The following is a 16,335-nucleotide window of genomic DNA, read 5'->3' as shown; positions in this document are numbered from 1 at the left end:
CAGGGGTCCAGGAGTTAAGGCCTGGAGTCAAGCCTGCCTCTTATGCTTACTAGCTTTTGGACACTGGGCATGTTATGTCCACTAGTTCAACAATGACTTGATTGCCGCCTTCACTGGGTGCACCAGGCTCCGGAGCCTGGTTCTCATGGACCTCACGTTCTCCCTAGGTGGCCAGACCATTAGCACATCAGCGAGCAACACGAGGAGAGGAGTTCAGGGAGGGATCTATGCTTCGGAGGAGAGCAGGGGATGTAACTGAGCTGGTGAGGCGGGGGCCAGACACCGAGGTCAGGGGCGATCTTGAAGAGGAGGAGGTATCAGCTGCGATTGCTCCAGGTCACGGATGGGTGGGGGCACAGTGGTGCACAGGCCCTGACCGAGGGCCCCGGTCTGTTTGGAAAATGGAAAGATGAGACTTCTTCATCTGGAAAAATAAGGCCCACAAATATCCCCATCTCCTGGGGCTGTTGTGAAGACTCAGTGAGGTAAATGTAAAGCGGACTTGGTAGAGTGCCTGACAGTGAATGTCAGCTATTAATATATACCATTGTTAAGAGATCACCGCTAGAGTGCACAGCCTGCTGCTGCTGCTAAGTCGCTTCAGTCGTGCCCAACTCTGTGTGACCCCATAGACGTGCACAGCCTAACCCAGTCCTATCTCTGTGGAACATGGGCTCTTTAGCCTGTTTTTGGAAACAGTACTTGTTGTTCCCTCATTCTGGAAGGCATGCCCACTCCTCCCCTCTCCCAACCCTCCCTGCCAAACCACTAAAGATCCTGGAGCTCTCTGCTGACACGATGGCCCCTCCTTCTCCATGGCCATGACCCTGGCCCTGAGGGTCACATCCTGCATGTGGCTGGCAGAGAGACCCAGACCACCATGCAGAAGGCTCTGGAAGGGCCTGGCTCCCGCCTCCCACCTCACCTGGCTGTACGCCCCCTCCCCTAGCTGCCCCAGCAGGGCCTTGGCAGGTGTGTGCACTCCACTTGGGCCACCGTCTGCCTTGCTCTTGTCCCTCAGGTCTGACGTCAGACATTACCTCTTGACCCTCATTCTCCGCCCTGCTTATAACATACTGTTCTTTCCTTTCTGCACCTCACATCGTGATTACAGATGTATCTGATTGTTGACTTTATGTCTGCCTCCCCACCAAAGACAGAAAGTTCCACTATACAATAGGGGCTGCATCTATTTTGTTTCCGCACTAGCACTGGGAACCCTCTCAATAAATGCCTGCTGAGGAATGTTCCCACCATCTCCTAGGGTTCCTCCTGCTGCTCAGCCTGTCCTTGGCCTCCTTTGCTGGCTCCTCCCTTCTACTTGGTCACTAGATACTGCTGCTCCTCCTGGATGGGCCCAGGCTCTCCTCTTGGGTGGCTCCCTCCCGAACGGGCTGGGCTCATGGCCCAAAAGCCCATCGCCTCGGGTGACTCCTTAAGGTACACCTCGAGCCCCAGGGTCTCCTCTGACTGCAAACCTGCATCTTCAAGGCCCTCTGACACCTCCTCATGACATTTCAAGGCATTTCAAACTGAGCACGTCCCATGCTAGGACCTAAGTTGGTCCAGGGCTCACTACCTTAGGGAAGAGCCGTCAGGCAGGAGGAAGACCTTGGAGTCAGCCTTGGTGCTTCCCTCCCCCTTCCTACTTACATTTGCCTTCCCCAAGTACTGCTGATGTTACCCCCAAATATCACTCAGCTCATCAGCCTTTGCACATCCCACCTGCATCCCTTCTGCCTGCCTGCTGAGTAGCCTCTTCACTGTCTCCCTGTCTTGGCTCCCATGCTTGCTCAAGTTTGTCCTCCCCCAGTGGGGGTATCACAGAAAGGCAGATCTGATCATGTCACCCTCCTCCTCAAAACCCCTCTGTGGCTTCTCATGGCTCCCAGAACAAAGCCAGTTCCTCTCTGTGGCCCTGCCAGCTCTGGCCCCTCCTCCCACTCCCTGCAATTACACTGATCTCTGGGTGGGATGAGAATGCATCCTGGGCCCAGGAAGGGAGCAGGGGAGGGCATTCATAGGCCCGGGGCTTTGGCAGGGTGGCGGGGACAGCACAGCCCTTGCTTTCTAGTTAGATGGTCCAGGCTAGAGTCTGAGTTGGTCGAGGGCTGAGCCATGCTCCCGACAGCCTGTCCTTAGAGAAAAGCTTTTCACAGCTTCCTCCCTTCCCTCCTGCAGCCTGCCTTGTGTGGCTGCCCAGGGAGGTATGCAGGGCAAGGGGCTGAGTACAAACCCTGGTTCTTAAAAGGCCCAGGGCTAACCTGATTTGGCTGTGTTGCCTCTCTGGTGTCAACTTGACCACATTCACCTCTCATCCTCTCTGTCCAGCTACCCTGGCTAGGGCAGGAACTGAGCCCTGAAAGAACTTGGGGTACCAGTATAGACACTCTCGCCCCTTCCATCTGTCTGTTGGCGTCAGAGCAAGCAGAGGAGTGGCCATCAGTTCCCAGGAACACTGCTTCTCCCAGGCAGCCTGGACATACACCGTCATCAGGGTCGGACCAGAAAGGAGGCCCTTATAGCCCCAGGACACAGCGGCTTCCAGGCAACACTTAACCGGCCTCGCATTCAGAGATACAGCACCTGTCCCCCCTGCACCAGCGCTGGCTCATCCAAAACGCAATGATGGAGACAAAACAACCAAGGGATTTAATTCGAAAAACTGTGCCTAAATACCCATTTTTCCTCTTTTTCCATTGGCTCCTTTTTCGCCTTTTGGGCCCTGAGGACCAGGCTGTCCGTCTGATCCGTTGTGTCCTGGTAATCCACTGGCTCCGGGAGGCCCTGCATCAAAACACGGGAAATGGGAACACTGAAAAAAATGTTCACTGAAGTTAACATTATTTCCTTTAGCCAGTGAGACTGGGCAGGCATCAATGCCTTTCCCAGAGCTTCTCCTGCTTCTTCCTTTCCTTCCCCACCGTCCCCACCACCACCCAAAGCAGTGTCAGATAGCGAATGGTGATGGCAGGCTCTCAAGAAGGAGGGAGCAGGAGAGCTGGTGACTCGGGTAGAGAGAAGGTAGGGACACAGCTGTAGTCAAGGCTGCCTCTGGCTTCTTCCCCCTTCCCTGCCTCAGTCCCCTCTGAGGGATCATGGGAGCCAGCCACCCACATCCTCCCTGCAAACTCAAAATATCTATAGGTTCTTACCTGCTGGGCCAGGTGGTCCTACAACAGAAGAAAAATTTAGATGATAAACCACAGATAGAAGTAAGCTAACTCCCGAACCCAAAGAACAAAGAGCATCTTCCCCCTCTTAAAACATACTAATCATCTATGGGCCCGAAGGAATTGCCCTGTGCCTTTTATTTAGAACTCAATATGTTTACCCAAAGATCCTTAAAAACAATTAGACAAACACCCATAGCCCAATCAAACCCACTTTTGCTCAAGTTCCAGTGGACTAAGAATAATTTCTAAGTTGCGTCACCATAGACTCCGAAGTCAACTTAATTACATGAGGTTTGGTGACCACGTGGGTGGGCCCTGCTGCAGCCTGTGTGCAGCTAGGTGTCAGGAAGCGCTGCATTTGCAGGGCTAAGAGCCAGCTGTCCTGGGAGCAGCCCCGAATGCACTCATCCAGACAGCCTGTCTCCTCTAGGCCACCCAGGGGAGTTGAGAGCAAAAGCTGGTTTGCTGGGTTTCTATTTTGTTGCACAAAATTGCCTGAGAAAACCTGAGGGCTCAGATCAGGTAACAAATACCTTTCTTCATTTGTAATCACCCTAAAAAGGATCTAAGGTGTTCAGGTGAATCATTTACACATAATCTAACACAATAAATTGCTCCACAAACAGTTTTAGTGTCAATTATTCCACTTAATAAGCACTCATACAGACCAGTCAGGTTGCATCACGAACAGTTGAGGGTCTTTGTTTCTCTGACCACAGAAACAATCACCAATATTGGAGTGGGTGCGTGCTGGCTCAGTTGCTTCAGTCATGTCCGATTCTTTACAACCCCATGAACTGTAGCCCACCAGGCTACTCCATCCATGGAATTCTCCAGGCAAGAACACTGGAGTAGGTTGCCATGCCCTTCTCCAACTGGAGTGAGTAGGTCTGTCTAAAGATCCAAGTCCTGTGACTTTTCAGAAAACCACCATTTACAAAGCACTTACTGTGTGCACCAAAATCTACTCAGAGAAACCTTGGGACTTCCCTGGTGGCCCAGTGGTTAAGAATCCGCCTAATAATGCAGGGACATAGGCTCAATCCCTGGTCTGGGAAGATCCCGCATTCCTCAGCACAACTAAGCCTTTGCACTGCAACTACTGAGCCCACACACCCTGGAGCCCACATCCTGCAACGAGAGAAGCCACTGCAAGGGGAAGCCCACGGTCTGGCCGCAGTGAAGAGTAGCTCCGGCTTGCAGCAACTAGGGAAAGCCAGCGTGCATCAATGAAGACTCAGTGCAGCTAAAAAAATTAATAAAATAATTAAAAAAAAAAAAAAATCTTGGTCCTTGAATCTGTCGTGTTTATAATCGAACTGAGGAAGGTGAATACTCTGACACCACAGCGAGATATGAGGGAGCAACAGAGAAGCAACCACAGAGGTGCTGGGACAGTCTGGGCAAAGGGCAGTCTGAGCAGGACTTCAGAGAGGGTAAGCCTTGAGTTGTAGCTCTGAAGACCCAGGGGGCCTGAGACAGTTGCAGGGGTGAGGGCTGGGCACCCCTGCATGAGACCAACTGGAGCAAAGGTCCAGGAGTGAGCGAGAGGAGGGAAGCTGGCCCAGCTGGAATGTGTAGTGATGAAGCCGGGGTACTTGGCGGAGGGATATGGCACAGCAACACTTGAAGGCCTGATAGCGGGGCACAGACAGTATCTGCAAGGCAGCGCGGAGCCATAGTAGAGTTTTAAGAAGGGAAGATGACACTGAAATCAGTGCGCGTTTGCGATCCTTTCTGTAGATGGAATACAACTAGGGAATGAGATGAGAGAGAGAAAGAGGCGGGGGTGGGGGTGGGGAGGAGAAATTATCCATAGGATGTTTGTAGTTAAAACTTGGGACAAGGTTGAAGATAAATGTGGTTGGTGACTGTAGCGTTCTAGAGGGAGCTAGAAATGCGAGAGGTATTTTCAGCAGAAGAACGGGCAGGACTCCATGTCTGGTTGGAGGCAAAACAGAAGGCCTCTCAGATGATTCGGTGCCCGGATACTGCTGAGCCTATTTGACAGACTTGAAAACTTTCAAAAGAGCAAAGTGTTTGACAGTATGTTTTATATATATATAGTCCTATGTTGCGCAAAAATGATTTGCTGAAAATGGCACGGCATTTTCTAGGATCAGGATAGCCTGTAGTCATACCACCAGATGGCGCCACAAACGCCCTGGTAAGGATGCAATGTGGACTTTCCATAGCTGTCAGAAATCAATCCACAGTCAATCCGGACTGCTGATAGAAGCCAAAATCAGATGTGCAGGTTGGTAGAAAAAAAAGGTGAACAAGAAAGAATCAACTGTATATAGTAGGTTGCAAGAGTTCTCAGGACAGTCCATTGCCATGCAGTGGAGTATTAGAGAGAGGTCCTGGCCGGAGCTGTATACTTAGGGCACATTAGTTAGGGCCAAGGATACTGCTATGATGAGGTGCTTAGATTAGGGTTTACTGACCCTCACCCGACGTCCTTGACATCTTACGGCTACAGTTCTTAGTCACTTGAGGCCTAGAGTCGACTAGAATGCTTGTAAAGATGCAGATACCTGGGACCAATCTGGAGATTCTGATCCAGTTTGAATTAGCGTGAGGCCCGGGAACCTGCATTTTCACGAAGCACCACAAGTTACTGGCGTGCAGGTGGTCCTGGGTCCCCTGGACCTGATGTGAAAGTTTTCTGGGAAAAGAATCAGTCATTATCCTTACAGGGGTTCCTAACCCTAGAAAGACTGGGAGATACTAGCCTTGAGGTAAGAGTGAAATATCTGAGCCAAATCTGGGGATGCAGAGAGGGGGACACACCCTACCTGGAGGGAGGCAGGAGACAGAAGCAGCGCCAGGAAAGAGAGAGAGAGTGCTCTGGAGAAGGAAGAGTGAGGCCAGCCCAGCAGGTCCCATGCATGTGTGCATGCTCAGCTGTGTCTGACTCTTTGTGACCTCAAAGAGTCTGTCAGGCTGTAGCCTGTCAGGCCTCTCTGTACACGGGACTTTTCGGGCAAGAATCCTGGAGTGGGTTTCCATTTCCATCTCCAGGGGATGATCCTGGCCCAGGGGTCAAACCCACATTTCCTGCGTCCCCTACATTGGCAGGCAGATTCTTTAACACTGCACACCACCTGTGAAGTCCATGCTCAGGCCTTGAAACTAGAGAATTTCAGAAGAGAAAGGATGACAGTTTCAAAGAGCTCAGGGACAGAGTGATGGTGACTGTCCCAGGGTCCCCAGGATACCAACAGAGCTGCTCATGGCCCCTCTCACCCAGAAGAAGCCCCAGATATGAGTCATTATAATAATGTCAGATGTCAAATAACATGTGCCAACTAGCCCCTAGAAAACTGTCTTGCAGGATGCTTTCTCAGCTCCTGACCCTTGTCCCCTTCTGGAATAACAGACCCTCTGGGAACACGCATAGGCAGTCACTTTCCTATTAAGGCTGTACGCAGAGCTGTTCCCTGGGCCTGCCACCAGCGCACTTATACAAGGTTCCATGCTAAGAAGGGGGATCCTCACTTGGATTGGACTGGCTACAGCTTTGAGGCCTCAGATCCCACCCTCTGTGTGCTGGTCCACCCTCTGCAACTGGCCCTGCTGACAGCTATTCTGCCAGTCCCAGGGCACCTGATGTGGAAAAATATGTATCTTTCCCCACATGCCCCATTAAAGTGGAGCTTTGGTCTAATCTCACTTATTTGGTGCATTTCAATTTTGGATTATGGCCATGACAACCTTAAAAATGAGAAGAGTTCGATATTATTTCAAGTGCCAACTCCAATCAGTTAGTACAACTTTCTGCAACACGAGAAAAGAATGACTTGGGACCTGAGGCCATGCTAGGTGGCAACAGTGATCCACGACTGATGCCTGGGTATAGGATTACAAGTGTTATCACAGACTTGGAGTCATGTCTCTGCAAGGAGAATGGGCACTGTGGATTTGAAGCACGTTGGTCCCAACAAGCAGTTCAGCAATATGATGATTTAGAGATTTTCCAACAAGCCTGTATGTGGAGGCCACTGGAAGTGAAGAATTACCCAAGACCTGCCTTCTTCACGATAACCTGCTCTTCCAGAAGACATGCTTCTGGGGTTCCAAGGAAACTGGGATCAGGGATAAGATGCATCCAGAAAACCATATGTCATTTGACAAACTCTGCATTAGCAAAATCCTAAAGCCTGACTGCTCTGTCCTTGTCCCCAGAGCAGCCACAGCTGAGTCCTGGGAAAGGAACAGGAAGGGGCTTTCCTGGTCACAGTTGGACTAGCCTCAAGTCACAAACACCTGCTTTTTCAAAGATGACTCCAGTGAAGAGCTAGATCTTGTTCTCAGGCCCAAACCCAGGCTCTGTCCTGGCAACCCTTCCTGAAGGTGTCATCTGGGAGCCTTGTAACCCTGTAACCTCTGGACTGCTGCTCTCTGCCTCTTCCCCTGAAGCTCCCTGGTTCAGTCCTGGGTCCTCTCACCTCCCTGCTCCCAATCCAGGCACCTTGGCCTATCCCTGGGTGCCTCCTTGCCTTGTAAAAAAGTACATACAACTTGTACTTTTCACACCTAAGTTTTAATTGAAGAGCTTTCTGTGTAAAAGAAGACCCAATTTCAAGCTGTCATGAAAAAAGGAACTGGCTTTTGAAAAGCATTTTTAGGTGCCAAAGAATAACCTCCTCAACCCATCTCCAGCACAGATGCGATCCCGTCAATCTCTCCTAAGTGGTCTCAATAGCTCTGGCCCACATTCACTGAACAGCCTGGCTCTCATTCTATCACTATAAAAATCAAAAAGGAAGAGGCTTTTCCTGTGCCTCTCAACAGGGCTTTTGTGCCTGTAATTCTATCCATTTGAGCATTTCTCTAGCGCTCATTACTGTCACATGCAGCAACGCTGAAAAGGGACTCCCAGAGATGTAAGAAATCCTTGTGCTTAAGCCACAAGGGTTTCAGAATAAAGGACTAAGCTGTTCTGAAGATATTTAATTTTCTGTGAGGGCCGAAATGTGACTTGAGTAATAACTCAATTAGCATTTTCTAAGAAGCCACAGGATTACAGCTTTTCTCTCTGAGGTTAAACTAAGCCAACAAGAGTCGGGTTTGGACTCAGAGTTCCTCCAGGAAGCATCTTTCTTGCTAGCCCACCACCCCCATTAATCACTTACAAAAATCACAGATTTAGTCATTCTACAAACGCAACCAGAGTTCCTAATGCCGGGCAGGTAGCGAGAGGCCCTGGGGAGAATACTGCAGCAGGTTTCTGCATGTCCATGCACACTGCAGGGCTTCTCAGCCTTCCCCAGCGCAGCCCTGTGAAGAGACCAGGACCTCCTCAGAGCCTGCAGCCTTAGACTGAGGAGCCCCAGCACAAGCTCCAGATGGCTTCAAACTCTTGTGCTTATCTTTAGAGTCCATGGGAACGGTGCATTTATTCCATAAGAGAATTTTTTTTAATTGAAGAATAGTTGGCATACAAATTATATTAGTATCAGGTGTAGTACATCATGATTCAACATTAATATATATTACAAACTGATCACCACAAGTCTAGTAATCCTTCACAATACTAAGTTACTGTGATAATACTGACTGTATTCCTTATGCTGGACACTACACTCCCATGGCTCATCTATTTTATAACTGGATGTCTATACCCCTTAATCTCCCTCACTTATTTCACTTAGCCCCTAACCCCTCCCTCTTGTCTCCTCTGGCAACCACCTGTGTATCCGTGAGTCTGTTTCTGTCTTATTATGCTTGTTCACTTGTTTTGTGTTCTAGATTCCATGTATAAGTGAAATCATACATTTGTCTTTCTCTGTCAGACTTATTTCACTTAGCATATTACCCTCTAGGTCCATCCATTTTGCTTCAAATTTAGTTCTTTTTTAATGACTGAGTAGTATTCCATTGTGTGTATTTATACCATACCTTCTTTATCCATTCATATATCAATGGGCACTTAGGTTTTCATATCTTGGCTATTATAAATAATAAATAATGCTGCAGTGAAGACAGGGGTGCATATATCTTTTCTAATTAGCTTCTTATTTTTTTCAGATAAATACCCAGAAGTGGAATTGCTGGATCATATGCTTCTATTTTTAATTTTTAAAGGAACCTCCATACTGTTTTTCATAGTAGCTGCACCAATTTACAATCCTGCCAACAGTGCATAAGAGTTCCCTTTTCCACATCTCCTTGACACTTATTTTTAGTTGTCTTTTTGATAACAGCCATTCTAACATGAATGAGGTGATATCTCATTGTGGTTTTAAATTGCATTTTCTTGATGATTAGTGAAAATGAGCATCTCTTCATGTGTCTGTTGGTCATCTGTGGGTCTTCCTTGGAAAAATGTCTATTCATGTCTTCTATCCATTTTTTAATTAAATAGATTTTTATATTGTGTTCTTTACATATTCAATATTTTGAATTAACTACTTATCAGATAAATCAGTTGCACATCTATTCTCCCATTTGCTTGGTTTGCTTTTCTGTTGATGGTTTCCTTTGCTGTGCAAAGGATTTTTAATTTTTTGTAGCCCCATTTGTTTATTTTTTCTTTTGTTGCTTGTACCTGAGGATACAGAGCCAAAATTTACTGCTAAGGCTGATGTCAAAGAGTATACTTCTTGTTTTCTTCTAGGAGTTTTATGGATTCAAATCTTATATTTAGGCCATTAATCTGTCTTGAGTTTATTTTTGCAGATGGTGATCCAGCGTCATTCTTTTGCATGTGGCAGTCCAGTTTCCCAACACCATTTTATTGAAGAGATTGTTTTTCTCCACTGTCTGTTATTGGCTCCCTTGTCATAATAAATTGATGATAGAAGCATCTACTCTGTTCCGTTGATCTGTGTGTCTGTTTTTGTGCCAATTCCATGCAGTTTTGAGTCACTGTGCTATACAGCAGAAAGTAACTCAACACTGTGAATCAACTACTCTCCAATATTTCTTTTAAAAAAGAACCACACAGTTTTGATTGCTATCTTTGCAATACTGTTTGAAATGAGGAAATTTGAAGTTCTTTGTTCACCTTTCTTAAGATTGCTTTGGCTATGTGGGGTCTTTTGTGGTTTCATACAAATTTTAGGGTTATTTCAGTTCTGTGAAAAATAACATCAGCATTTTGATAGGGATTTTATTGACTCTGTAGATTGCTTTGAGTAGTATAGTCATTTTGACAATCTTAATTCTTCCAGGTCATGAATACAATACATCTTTCCATCTGTTTGTGTCATCCTCAGTTTCTTTTATCAGTGCCTTGAAGAAAAGCTACGACCAACCTAGACAGCATATTAAAAAGCAGAGACATTACTTTGTCAACAAAGGTCCGTCTAGTCAAGGCTATGTTTTTCCTGTGGTCATGTATGGATGTGAGAGTTGAACTATAAAGAAAACTGAGCACCAAAGAATTGATGCTTTTGAACTGTGGTGTTGGAGAAGACTCTTGAGAGTCCCTTGGACTGCAAGGAGATCTAACCAGTCCATTCTGAAGGAGATCAGTCCTGAATATTCATTGGAAGGACTGATGCTAAAGCTGAAACTCTAATACTTTGGCCACCTGATGCAAAGAACTGACTCATTGGAAAAGATCCTGATGCTGGGAAAGATTGAAGGTGGGAGGAGAAGGAGACAACAGAGGATGAGATGGTTAGATGGCATCACCAACTCGATGGACATGAGTTTGATTAAACTCTGGGAGTTGGTGATAAACAGGGAGGCCTGGCGTGCTGCAGTTCATGGGGTCACAAAGAGTCAGACGCTACTGAGCAACTGAACTGAATTGAAATGTAGTTTTTTGAGTTGTTTTTGTTGTTCAGTCACCATGTCCGACTCTTTTGCGACCCCATGGACTGTAGCCTGCCAGGCTTCTCTGCCCATTGGATTTCCCAGGCAAGAATACTGGAGTGGGTTGCCATTACCTTCTCCAAGGAGTCTTCCTGACCCAAGGACTGAACCTGTGTCTCCTGCATTGGCAGGCAGATTCTTTACCACTGAGCCACATGGAAAGCCCAGTTTTCTGAGTACAAGACTTTTGTCTCCTTAGTTAAAAGTTCACATATAACAACTTATGTATAAAACAGTCTCTTTTAAGTTGGTGGTCACTTAAGTTTGAGCACGTTCTACAAACATTACACTTTTACCTTCCTTTCCTTCATTTTGTTTCTGACGTCATACTTTACATGTTTTTATTTGTGCATCACTGAACTAATTATTTTAGTTATAGATAATTTTACTACTTTTTGCCTTTTAAACTTAATACTAACTTCCTTGGTAGTTGATTCACTACCTTTACTATATGTTTGCCTTTATCACAGAGATGTTTTTCTTTCATAATTTTAACTATGGCCTTTTCTTTTCTATTTAAAGAGGTTTTTTTTTATTTTAAACATTTCTTGTAAGGTCTGTTTAGTGGTAATGAACTCCTTTACAAGCTTTCTCTTGACTGCAAAACTCTTTATGTCTCCAATTCTGAATGATGACCTTGTTGGGTAAAGTATTCTTGGCTGTAAATTTTTTTCTTTCAATACTTTCAATATATCATGCCACTCCCTTCCCACCTATAAAGTTTCTGCTGAAAAAACAGCTGATAGTCTTATGGGGGTTTCCTTGTACATAATTAGGTTTTCTTTCTTGCTGCTTTTAAGATTCTCTCTTTAATTCTTGACATTTTAATTATAATGTGTCTTGGTGTGGACCTCTTTGGGTTCGTCTTTTTGGGGGATTCTCTGTGCTTCCTTTACTTGGATGTTTGTTTCCTTTGACAGGCAAGGGAAGTTTTCAGACATTATTTCTTTAAGTAGGATTTCTGTCCCTTTCTCTCTCTGTCTTCTTCTGGGACCCCTGTGATGCAAATGTTAGTACTCTTGATCCAGAGGTCTCAAACTATCTGATTGTTTAAAGTTCTCTTTTCTTTTCAGTATTTTGATCAGGTGATTCCCACTGTTCTTCCAGACTGTAGTCTTCCAGACTGCTGATCTGTTCTGCATCCTCTAATCTGCTGTTCATTCATTCCAGTGTATTTTTCATTTCAGTTACTGTATTCTTCAGTTCTGATTGGTTCTTTTTTCTTATATTTTCTCTCTCTTTGTTGAAATTCTCACTGAGTTCATCCATTGTTTTCTCGAGTCGGTGAGCATCTTTATGACTGTTACTTTGAACACTTTATCTTGTAAATTGCTTATCTTTGTTTAATTTAGCTCCTTTTCTGGTGATTTGTGTTATTTTTATTTATTTATTTTTTCATTTGAAAGGTATTCCTTTGTCTCTTTATTTTGCCTAACTCTCTGTGCTTGTTTCTATGTATTAAGGGTGTTGGCTACATCTCCTAGTTGTAGAAGAGTGGCCTTATGTAGAAGGTGCGGCTCAATGGTGCAATCGCCCCAGGTCACCAGAGCACTGCTGCAGGCCTGCTGATGTGTGGAGCTAGCTCCAGTGCCACTGGCTTCAAGGCCAGGCTGGGACTATTGTGAGTGCTCTGTGGTGTGGGGCTGGCCCCCTAAAGTGGGAGCTGCTTTGGAGGGGGGTTGGTGCCAGCTAGGGCTGCCCTCTGGGTAGGGCAAGGCAAGATGTATTTTGGAGGGACTGGCTGGAGTCAGTCCTCAAGGGAGCATTGGGGTGGGGCACACAGTGTCAGTTTGGTGGAAAGAAACAGAAATGGTGTCTGCCAGCACTTCCATTCCCAGAGGAAGTTCCTCCAGATCCCTGTCCCTCCAGCACATGCCTTAAAATTCATCAGTGAATCTCCTTCTTATGTGACCCAAGCACTTTTCAAGCTGCTGCCTCTGTGCTGGAAGTTAGAGTGAATGAATGTGTATGCAAGGAGCAGAGTCCCAGATTCCCACAGCCCTTCAGCTCTCCTGAATGAAAGTCTCACTGGTTTTCAAATCCAGGTGTCGTGGGGGCTTGTCTTCCCCATACACGTCCCACAAGCTGGGGAGCCTGATGTGAGGCTTGCTCTTCGGGGGGAATCTCTGTGGCTGTGACATCCCTCCTGCTTGTGGGTTGCTGCACTGGGGATGCAGGTTTGACTAGACTGTGTCTCTGTTCATCCTACATGGGTCCCTCACTGTGTCCTTTTCTTTCTGTCCTTAGTTTAGAAAATCTGTTCTGCTAGACTTCAGGTTGTTCTCGGAGATAATTGTTTTGTAAGTAGTCGTAGTTTCGGTGTGTCCATGGGAGGATGAGAGCTCAGGATCTTCCTACCCTGCCATCTAAGATCCGGATCTCTCCATAATAGATTTTTAATGCAAAAATAACTTCCCTCTGTTTCCTCAGAATGCTGCACCCCCTTCAAAGAGACAGGAAATGCAGTGTCTGCGACCAGGCACTGTGGGCCTGTCCCTGGTGGTCAGTGCCTGGTTGGGGCAGAGGGTGATGACTGGGTGACTGGCCTCAGTTCAACGTACCACACATTTCTGATTACCCAAGACCTAGTTATTTTCCATGGTCATACGACTATGGTAATAATGAAAATAATTTTTCATAATTTTAAATTGATTTTTAGCCCATTAAAAATGTCTGGTAAAAGCAAATCAACGTGTATTTTCATAACCTAAAGTGTTTCTAGGTACTCATTCTGTCCCCAGCCCTTTGGCCAGAGCAGCATTCCGCATGTGAGTTTGTGAGCTCTGAAGGCAGTGGGCAGGCACTCCTCCCCTGAGATGAGAAGCCAATCTCTGCCAGAGTCAGGTATAATCACACCAAGACCACTCCCCAGGGACTTCCCTGGCTGTTCAGTGATTCAGACTCTGCCCTTCCACTGCAGGGGACACGGGTTTCGGTTTGATTCCTAGTCAAGGGAACTAAGATCCTGCATGTCCACATGCCTTGCAGCCAAGGAAAACCAAACACCATGACTCTCTTTCCCTGCTCCATCCATCAGCCATTCCAGGTCCTAAGGCTTGATGTGCCTTGAGGTTAATTCCGTCCTTCCTTTCTATTTGTCTTTGATTCATTGAATAGAAGGGGACAGGGTGTGACCAACTTCCAGTCCCATCGAGCACATAGTAGGCACCGCATAGAGAAATCGTCATAAAAAAAGTTTTCTTGACTAATTAGCAGTTTGCATCTAGAGCTTCCCATTAAAGCTATATGTACGATATGGGGAAATAACTACTTCTGGTAAGGGCTCTCTACTACTTAGCAAGGTCTTTTTCCTTTCTTTTCCCTTTTAAAACACTAATGGGAATTAGTATCGGCCTCAGTTCAAGGTACCACATATTTCTAATTACCCAAGACCTAGTTCTTTGCCATGGCTGGATTTCTATGGCAATACCAAAAATATTATTGTTTTTCAAAATTTATGTTACTACTGAGTTTTAGCCCATTGAAAACATCTGGTATACAAGTAAACCAGCAAGCATTTTCATAAAGCTAAGGAGTTCCTAGGTGTTCACTCTGCCCCAGGCCCTTCGGCCAGCACACGCGCTCCCCATGTGAGCTGCTCTTGGTCAATGCTGGCCAGCTTACCTGTGAGGCAGATGCCCCTGGTACTGTTGCACAGGTCCACCATTACTCGGATCTGTGGGAAGAGAGGACCATTACCAGCAGCACGGTAGGCAGTAGACCCTGAACTTGCTGTTTATTCAGACAAGCAGAAAACAATTATAAAAATTTCCAAAATAGCTTCAGAAGAACAGGTAGAAGTCCGAGGAAAAGTTAACCTAAAACTGAAAAGACACCCCTGAAAGAGCTAAAGATAAAGATTTTTCTTGTATCAGCAGCTATTTCTATTGACGTCATCAACAGAATCTCCTTGATTTCTATCAAACTCTGAGAAGGCAGAGGATGGGGGAGGAACAGCCAAATCTAAACCCAAGCTGGCTCCCCAGTGTCTGAAGGACTCAATCTGTGGATCTGAATAAACAGGACTGGTGAACTTAGCAGTCTGAAGCACATACTTAACTCTGTAAGTGGGTATGGGTAAGGTACTTGACTCCTTGATGTTTCAGTTTCTTCTGAAAATGTAGATTATATGAATTGCTGCTTTTAGGGTTAGGGAGCTCCATGCATGGTGTGTGGAAACTGCCCTTAGAGCAGTGATTCTCATGTCATGGGGACACTGCTTACTTGCCATTGGATGTCCATCTGGAATGCATGGTCACTGCACCATGCTATCAGCTTGACACAAGATTTCCACACACCACTATACACTCTCCCCTCTGCCCCCATTCATTTTCCATGCTGTTGCTTGTGAGCTTCACAAAAGCCAAATCTGATCGGGTCAGCCCTGATTCAATCACTTTCGTGATGCCTTGCTGCTCTAAAGATATAGCAAAATTCCTCTATATCTGGCCTCATCTCACACCATCCCCCCCTCTCTTTCTGTTCTGTAGTTCTACTTCCCTAGTGGCTTAGTGATAAAGAATCTGCCTGCCAATGCAGGAGACACAGGTTCAATCCCTAGGTCAGGAAGATCCCCTGGAGAAGGAAATGGCAACCCACTCCGGTATTCTTGTCTGGAGAATTCCATGGACAGAGGAGCCTGGTGGGCTACATTCGGGGCTATAGTCCATGGGGCTGCAAAAGAGTTGGACACAACTGAGAGACTAAAACAACAAATTCCATTCTGTCTCAGTTTGCTTATCTGTGAAATGGGGCTATTAGTAGTACTTAACATCTTAGGAGGAGGAAATGGCAACCCACTTCAGTGTTCTTGCCTGGAGAATCCCGGGGATGGTGGGGCCTGGTGGGCTGCCATCTATGGGGTCGCACAGAGTCGGACACGACTGAAGCTACTTAGCAGCAACATCTTAGGATTGCTGTGAAACTTAAGTGAAGTTATATATGAAGTTCTTAGAACAGCTCCTTGGATGTAGGAAGCTTACACAAAAGTGTGTTCTATTTTGTGAAGGCAGCAGAAAGTACAGATGAAGGCATGAATCGGGAAGTCAAATTGCTTGTGTTCAAATCACGGGTTTGTCATTCACAAATAGTGTGACTTTGGGAAAGTTACTTAACCTCTCTGTGCTGCAGCATCCTTGTCTATAAAGGAGCTAACAGTACCTACCTTACTTATAGCATGGTTATGTGGATACATGATTGAATACATGCAGTACACTCACAACAGGGCCTGGTATGGGATAAGCAAACTCTATTTATGCTATTGTTTTGATGGTCTCTTGGATATGCCAGGAATGATTTAGTTAATTTATCAGTTTACCATCTAAGAATTTCA

General features: G+C 46.1%; 1 protein-coding gene across 2 annotated transcripts in view; it reads right to left on the bottom strand.

Annotated features, from left to right (window-relative positions):
- GLDN (gliomedin) overlaps positions 1-16,335 on the bottom strand; it is a 60,829-nt gene that overhangs the window by 22,283 nt on the left and 22,211 nt on the right. For both annotated transcript variants that reach the window (XM_086320934.1, XM_086320932.1), the window contains exons 2-4: positions 14,628-14,679; positions 3,156-3,173; positions 2,680-2,787 (exon numbers count right to left, since the gene is read on the bottom strand). In XM_086320934.1, coding sequence (XP_086177060.1) covers positions 2,680-2,787; positions 3,156-3,173; positions 14,628-14,679 — 178 coding nt within the window. The remainder of the gene's footprint in view (positions 1-2,679; positions 2,788-3,155; positions 3,174-14,627; positions 14,680-16,335) is intronic.

Source organism: Bos grunniens, chromosome 10, assembly GCF_055505025.1.
Source record: "Bos grunniens cultivar Pamir isolate PY7600 chromosome 10, Bosgru_T2T1.0, whole genome shotgun sequence".
NCBI classification, from domain to species: Eukaryota; Metazoa; Chordata; class Mammalia; order Artiodactyla; family Bovidae; genus Bos; species Bos grunniens.
This window is presented reverse-complemented; position numbering and strand designations above follow the sequence as displayed.